A 7,772-nucleotide genomic window follows, 5' to 3' on the forward strand; every position below is an offset into this window, starting at 1 on the left:
TTTATTCATTTATTACAAGTTTATTATTTTTTACGATTTCTACCCTTTTAAAAGGTATATTACAGTTCTCTCAAGTCTCTTGAAATGTTACGAATGAAACATAAAAGTGCTTTATAATGAAGCTTCTTCACCACCAAAAATACCAACACACAGATACAACCATTACTTTCAGTACTTGGACAGTCTCATAAATCCTAATACGAGCCATTTGAGAATAAATCATTTATCTTCATTGGACTTTACGTTGAAATGCTTTTCCAAAAAAGTCAACTCACTCTGGGAAGATCTAATAAACACTACAGAAAAAAAATCAACCCTGAGACATCTTCAAGAGGAGATTATAAAGAGAATCAAGAAGTTTTTATCACAATACCTTAAGGAATTTTACTGATTAATGTTTAACAGCGTGTTGAATATAAGTAATACCGAGTGATTCGCACCAGGTCCAGGTATTGTTCCAAGGCTGATACATAAGTCCACTAGTCTGAATGACTGAGCAATTGTCTGAAAGTTAAATTGTCCCTGAACTACTGCAAACTATAAAAAAAGGAAAATTTAAACTCACTTTGTTCGAAGAGTCTCTGCATTTCTTGTGGAGAAATAAATTTATCCCATTCGTGCGTGCCCTTAGGAATAGCCTGAATGATATTCTCAGCTACAAAGATGCCCAGCCAGTAAGAGAGGAAGGTTTTGTTAAAAGTGGATAGAAAGATAGATCCTCCGGATTTCAGTGAATTGATACTGTGCCTGATAAAGTTCTCCTGATCATTCACATGCTCAATTACTTCCGACAGGATTACAGCGTCATATTTCTCAACATTTTCCAAAACGTGATCTTCAATTGTCTGTGTAAGGTAAGTTATCCTCTTTTGGATTTCCGGACTTTTCTCAGCATTTAGCTTAGCCACCTCAATAAGTTCTTCAGCTGGATCAATGGCCGTGACATTAGCATGAAGTCTTGCCAGAGCCTCTGTTAAAATTCCACCGCCACATCCAATCTCCAAGATATCCATTCCCTTCAAAATATCACGTCCTCCCTTAGGATCCTTCACTTTTCCAGTTGCAACTAAACCGTCTCTTATAAAAGGAACCCGGACGTGATTCATTGCATGAAGGGGTTTTAGATCTCCCGTAAGATCCCACCATGTTTGTGCAAGCTTCTTCATCACTTCAATATTCTCCAAATCAACACTGGGAGCCGTTTTCTGCGACTCCTCTGATGCCTTTGTTGCATAACATAACCTCAACGGCAAGCCGATTGTAATACTGGATATTTTCTCAAATTTAGATAAAATATTCTGAGTTTTTCCACTTGATCTCCTTAGAAACTGTTTCACTGTGTGGGACACGTTCTGAGTGTGGCTCAACATCTTTAAAAATAACTAGGAAAGCTAATGAAAAGCAATTGAAAACAGAACAGAAATTCAGCTGCTTTTATTTATTTTGTTTTCATGGCAGCCAACTGATACAAATGAAAAAAGGTGGCAACTGGCAACATTACAATACGCGTAGTAAATTCGTCAAGATTTTTTACACATATGTTACATGCACAAAAATACAGTAGACTCTTCGATATCCAGCACTTCGATATCCGGGTGACAGCTGCCAAACACTGGCGGTTGATATAATTCAAAATTATTTTCACTAAACATGAAGTTTGTCCAGAGTGAATTAAAGTATTATTAACATTGTATCGAAGTTTTTAATTCATAATTGTGATAAAAAATGAAACATAAGCACACCATGAAGAAAATTCTCTTTTTCTTTGTCAGACAGAAAATAAATTCACACTGCACAAAATAGAAAAACCGTTGATCATTCAAAAAACCTAAATGTCATTTTGTCCCCCAGTCAGCCGGATATCGAAGAGTCTACTGTAGGTGTATATGAAATCTTTTAAAATTCCTGGGTGTAAAATTTTAGATTAAGTAGGTTGTGTGCATCATAAACATAATGCCCAACGCACAATAAATTTTGTTTGTAAACATGTTTTCAAAATTTCATATGAGAGAGAACAAGATGACTAGATCTCGGTTTCATTCACTCTCATTGAAATGTCAAAAACATGTTTACAAAACAAAAGTTATTGTGCGCTGGGCATAATTGATCCAAGAAGTATTTAGAGAAAAAAAAACAACAAAATTAAAAAGTAAAATTTGGAATTTCGAACATAGTAGAGTCTTCTAAATTCGAACTCTCGGGGGGTATTTTTGACATTTGTCACCTCCCATCGATTTTTTCAAAACTAACGAAATTTATGTGAGATTAAATTGTACTTTGAATCAAATTCCTGTACTTTCTCTCAAATCTTAGTAGTAACATACTTCCCCTTCCTTTTATACGATCATAATGCATGTAAACATTCAGGAAGAAGCACATAAATATGATTTTTGCTCATCCAGAATACGAATTTTTTAACATAGCCCAACAATTGACATTTTGAATTGAAACGTCGTTCGAATTTGAGAGATTCAGATTTGAGAGACTCTACGTCTACTGTACCACAATTCTGGTTAAATAGATTTACAGTTCGGACAATTTTCGTAAAACTGGTTTAAAAATTTAATTTAGAAAATCATCAAACTATAACTTTATACTTGCATGAATATTTCACCACCCCATGGCCAATGAAGAGTGGTGAAATTTTTTTATGGGCAAATTACCGTAAATTTCCGATTGTAATTTTTTGGTAATTACTGGTAATTTTCCAAGGAAAATTTCTCTGAAAAATTTCCGCCCATCTCTATTGTGGAATGCGAATGAATTACAGTAGAGTCTCCTAAATTCGAACGCTCGGGGGGTATTTTTGACATTTCTCACCTCCCAAATTCGAACGATTTTTTCAAAACTAACGAAATTTGTGTGAGATTAAATTGTACTTTGAACCAAATTATCGTACTTTCTCGCAAGTTTTAGTGGTAACATACTTCTTTTTCATTTTATATGATAATACTGTATGTAAACATTCAGGAAAAAGCACATATATATGATTTTCATTCACCTAGAATACGAACTTTGTAACATAACCTCACAATTGACATTTTGAATCCAAACGGCGTTCGAATTTAAGAGATTCAGATTTGAGAGACTCTACTGTACCAGAAAATACAAATACAAAATAAAAGTCAATTTAATATGGAATTGGCAACCGAAAATCCCAAATTGGCAACCTACGTAGTTTCCGAGATATCGCGTGAAATGTGCACGAAAACAGGAAAAGAATTTACACTAAAACTGGTCGCATTTTTCAGAGCTAATGTCGCCTCTCTGGTGGCGACCATAGATGTGAAAAAATACTATTTTGACATCGAATTATTCAACATCTGCTAAAAAGATCTTCATGAAATTCGGTATGGAGTCAATGTATGACATCAGCTATTTATCCATGGATACTACTTCCTCCCCTCACCCCTCCTTCCAGTAGCCCCCATGCAAAATGTGGACTTTTTTTTCATTTTAAGTTTCCTGAGAAGCAGTAGAAAGCTGAAACTTGGTATGGGAACAAGCTTTATGGTAAGCTATTCAGGCATATAAAATCTGATTACGATTTCAAAAGAAAATAAATAAATAAATCACAGTTAGAAAAATAAGTTCAAATATGTAATGATTCTACTGAAATCGATGAATACAATGGGGCCATATTTCTGTCTATAACACATTAAGAGTTGGACATAGATATTGTAAGATAATTAAAATCGGTTGAATAGTTTCGAAAATTAACACTTTTATTAATATTTGAAAACTTTGATGACCTGGAGTGCCCCTTGCGGTGGACTTGTGAATTTATCTATAATTTTCTTTTGTAGGATTTTTCGAGACCTTTCGATTGAGTATTCATTGATTAAATTCTATTGATAAATCTCTGAGATATAAAGTTTAAAGTTTTGACTTTGAGCCATCATATTTCAATGTCCTCCTACGCATGTTATGCATTGTAAGGACATATGCTTTTATGTCCATTTCGATAATATTCAGTCATTTAATATATTTTATGTTACAATTTATTCTTTCCCTTAAAAAAAGACAATATAAATGCGCACATTTCATATAAGAGATTATTTTTCTTCTATGAAAATAGTTTTTTCGCTCTAGAACTTTTCCCTCATTGTTTAGAACTTTGGTCCCGAAACAAAAGTTGTTACCTATACAATTCAACGACCTATTCAATGATATAGGTCTAATTGGTGCTCGCACCATAGACCACTTAATAAATCAATCAACCAATCAATCAATCAATCTTAATAAATGTTCTAAATAAAAATTAACTGAAACCGTTTTTTTTTCTTATAAAAAAAAATTATTAAATGTCGCAATTTTGGCCGTCGCCATGTAATTTTTTACTTGAATTAAATACGCAAATGCAACGTGATTTTTACGACGCGTAAAATAAAAACATTGGTGCTTGCAGCGCCTCCTGCGATAAACTCTTTTTCAATAGAATTTTATGCAAGGTACGTGTTATTTGTAAGAAATTCCTTATTTTTCCCTATAAAATCCTTAAATCCTGAAGTTTTTGTTTAAGATTATGGAATTCATTCTTTTGTGCATTGTTTCATGCTAAAATGTGTTGAGAATTTGTTAGAATTCTTGAGAAAATTGACTGAGAAAGTTAGCCCACGATGGCGTGGAGATACTTAACCTCACTCTGTTCTATTTTTTAGAGAGACATCAAGCATAAACACCCGGAAAGATGACGAAGGGCAATAATATGATTCCCAATGCCCACTTTCATAAGTGGTGGCAGCGGCATATTCGCACATGGTTCAATCAACCAGCCAGGAAGCTTCGTCGTCGCCATAATCGCATCAAGAAGGCCAAGACAGTCTTTCCCAGACCCGCTGCCGGACCTCTGAGACCAGTTGTCCGCTGCCCAACTGTGCGCTATCACACCAAGGTCCGTCCTGGACGTGGATTTACCGCTGCTGAGCTGAAGGTGAGTTCAAAATTAGGAGAATTTTGGAGTTTTTTGGTGAAGTTGAAAGTGATTTTCAGGGAGCTGGATTGACTGCTGGATTTGCCAGGACCATTGGGATTGCCGTAGACCGTCGCAGGCGCAATAAAAGCGTCGAGCAGAGGCAGATTAATATTCAGCGTCTGAAGGAGTACCGCAGTAAGTTGATCCTGTTCCCCATTCACGAAAAGAGGAAGCTGCAGAAGGGTGAAGCTACTCCTGAGGCATGCAAATTGGCCACTCAGGTCAAGGGTAAGGTGATGCCCATCCGGAATCCCAAGCCCACAGTCACCGTGGGAACCATCACTCCACAGGAGAAGAAATTCAGCGCTTTCAAGACCCTCAAGAAGGCCCGCTCTGATGCACGTTTGGTCGGTATCCGCGCCAAGAAAGCCCGTGAGGCATCTGAGAATCCCGATGACATCTCCAAGGCACCCAAGGAGAGCAAGAAAGCCAAGAAGTAAATCAAATGTATGATAGATTTACACGGAAAAAAATGAAGTTGAGATCTACAAAACGTCTTTTTTTCTCTTTTTAGGTGTGATTCCTTCTAATCACACCCATTGTAATCCTCGGATTTTCTTAAAGTGCTCCGATCGAGCTGAAATTCACAGGGTATATGTTTTGAACATCCCTGATGCCGAAAATCATAAGCCGGCAATTTCGGGTCCGGCCGTCCGTAGTACGCAATATCTCTGGATTGGATAGATATTTTCATAATTCTTTTTTTTTTTTTAAATAATATCGACGCGCGCGTACGACGATTTCTGTGCTATTAGTTTTTTGAAAAACCGATTCTAAACCGGTTAAAAATCACGTTTTGTAGTTTATCTCGAAATCTAAGCATGCGATTTTGAATTTTTTATGTTTATGTTGTAGTCCAGAAAATTTAGACCAATTTAAAAAAAAAGAAATTAAGACATTCGTCGAACGGTTCTCGAGATATTAGGTGCGATTCTTAACAATCGCACCTACTATAATCCTAACAAAATTTCCTGTCCTCCGATCGCGCTCAAACTTGGCCAAAATGTGTTTTAGCACTTCCTGATCACGAATATATATGTGGCTAATTTACGTTCCCGGCTGGCCGCTCTTTGGAGCTTAATAGCTCCTAAACTAAAAAAGATATCGACTTGCGGTTTTCGGTAAAGGTTAAATATCGGCTGAAAATTGCAACATGGTGCATTGACCCCCCACCCCTCCTTCCGCCATTTTGAATACCCCCCTTTTTTGTTTTCTTAATGGCTCAGCCCCTATGGCATCGATCGGGCTCAAATTTTAGTATGTTATAGCCGGGCCTTAGAGCTTTCGATCAATACCAAACTGAAGGTCCCCCGACCCCCTTGACCCGAGCAATAAGGGTCCAAAAAACAATTCTTAAAATGGCCATAACTCCGGTTCTAATTGTCAGAATTTAAAAAGTGAGGGCTTTTTGGAAAGCTCTCATGAAATGCTGCTTCCCCTTCTAATATCACAAGTTCATAAAACCACCGCTAGGGGCGCTATTTTTAAAAAGAAGATTTTTCAATTTTCTAAGTTAAATAACTCAAAAAATCCTTTATGCATCGGACTGAAATTTTAGTATGTTGTAGCCCTTGATTATACCTATCAAACAAAAAAATACTTAAGTCGATCCATAACCCCTGACCCGAGCTATAAGGGGTCAAAGTTCGAATATTGACCGGCCTCTATCTCCGGTTCTAATTAACATTTTGAGCTAAATTTTGGGTTTTTGGTTTCCTCTCGATGAGCACTTTCAGATGGAAGTTCAAAAAGTCACCACAGGTGGCGCTCCGATAGCGTCAAAATTCATCGAAATTCAAACTCATTTTTCTCAAAAATTCCTTTGTGCAAGTTTATGAAATTTTAGAGTGTTATAGTCCAGTCTAGGACGTTTCCAAAATGGGGCGTAAGTGCGCTGTGGTTACAATAGAACCGGAGATATGAGGGGTCAAAGTTCACGCAATTAAAAAAAAATCATATCTCCGGTTCTATTTGACCGATTTCGATGGGTTAAACGAAAGATCTCACCAAATGCTACAAATTTCTAAAACATTTGAACTTCGTGGGACCAACACCAGGGCCGCTATAGTCAAAAAACCAATTTCAATATCACATAACCTCAATTATATCGACACGTGCTTAACCGATTTTGATGATTACTTCGACATAATTGTAGAGGATATTTGTCTCTATATTTCGTCCATACATCATTTTTCGATCAGATAATGCGATCTGTCCGATTTTGCCGTTTAAGTGTGAAAAAATTGATTTTTCCCATAATAACGCTTTGAAATCACTCAGATGCCAATTTGACTGCCTCTACTCCACCAAGACACTTAAAATAGGGTTTTAAATGGAAAGTCTCACAAAATACAACAATTCTTTGATATAGTTGAAGTTCATCAAATGAACACTTGGGGCGCTCTGGTCGAAAAAACGAGTTAAGAAACAAAAAACCGCGCTTATCTCGGCTTCTGAGTAATCGATGAGATCATGTTCTATGGCAAAATTATAGAGAACTTTCCGGTCTACGTTTCACCCATATATATCACTTTTCTGTCAGTTCATCCAAATCCTTGATATTTTGGTTTAAATACAAAATTTGTATAATTTCACGAATTTGATTCAAGATAACTGAATGGCGTCCCCCAACTTCAGCTCTAAATCGAATTAATTAATTAAGAATCACACCTACAAAAGCCGGTTAGGATTATCTGTCCCTTTCACTTTAAAGATTTCAATTTTAAGAAAATTTGCTATTAGCGTCAGGCGGGAGAAAAAGCGGGAGAAGCGGCTTCGGACAAGCTTTCCCCATATA

At 36.6% G+C, this 7,772-nt stretch overlaps 2 protein-coding genes across 4 annotated transcripts; one reads left to right on the plus strand and one right to left on the minus strand.

Moving 5' to 3' along the window:
* On the minus strand, positions 1-1,472 carry LOC129803110 (ubiquinone biosynthesis O-methyltransferase, mitochondrial). Of its 2 annotated transcripts, XM_055849461.1 has the most exons (3): positions 566-1,472; positions 374-504; positions 1-296 (listed from the first exon to the last, which is right to left on the minus strand). In XM_055849461.1, the coding sequence occupies exons 1-2, from the start codon at positions 1,368-1,370 to the stop codon at positions 392-394; spliced, it is 918 nt and encodes a 305-aa protein (XP_055705436.1). In that variant the 5' UTR covers positions 1,371-1,472; the 3' UTR covers positions 1-296; positions 374-391. The 2 variants fall into 2 exon arrangements, with proteins under 2 accessions (XP_055705436.1, XP_055705435.1); XM_055849460.1 differs by having other exon boundaries at positions 1-504.
* Positions 1,473-4,385: 2,913 nt separating this feature from the next.
* Positions 4,386-5,468, plus strand: LOC129803118 (60S ribosomal protein L13). Of its 2 annotated transcripts, none has more exons than XM_055849469.1 (3): positions 4,386-4,451; positions 4,662-4,933; positions 4,993-5,468. In XM_055849469.1, exons 2-3 carry the CDS (start codon positions 4,691-4,693, stop codon positions 5,413-5,415), a joined length of 666 nt encoding a protein of 221 aa, XP_055705444.1. In that variant the 5' UTR covers positions 4,386-4,451; positions 4,662-4,690; the 3' UTR covers positions 5,416-5,468. The 2 variants fall into 2 exon arrangements, with proteins under 2 accessions (XP_055705444.1, XP_055705445.1); XM_055849470.1 differs by having other exon boundaries at positions 4,443-4,464.
* Positions 5,469-7,772: the final 2,304 nt, after the last annotated feature.

Source organism: Phlebotomus papatasi, chromosome 2 (assembly GCF_024763615.1).
Source record: "Phlebotomus papatasi isolate M1 chromosome 2, Ppap_2.1, whole genome shotgun sequence".
Classification (NCBI taxonomy): Eukaryota; Metazoa; Arthropoda; class Insecta; order Diptera; family Psychodidae; genus Phlebotomus; species Phlebotomus papatasi.

Bases quoted from the DNA above. Each gene is read 5' to 3' on its own strand.
- LOC129803110 (XM_055849461.1), bottom strand. From the start codon at position 1,370: ATGTTGAGCCACACTCAGAACGTGTCCCACACAGTGAAACAGTTTCTA. The intron at 505-565 runs GTGAGTTTAAAT...TTTAACTTTCAG, and splicing joins GCAGAGACTCTTCGAACAAA to ACAATTGCTCAGTCATTCAG.
- LOC129803118 (XM_055849469.1), top strand. From the start codon at position 4,691: ATGACGAAGGGCAATAATATGATTCCCAATGCCCACTTTCATAAGTGG. The intron at 4,934-4,992 runs GTGAGTTCAAAA...AGTGATTTTCAG, and splicing joins TTACCGCTGCTGAGCTGAAG to GGAGCTGGATTGACTGCTGG.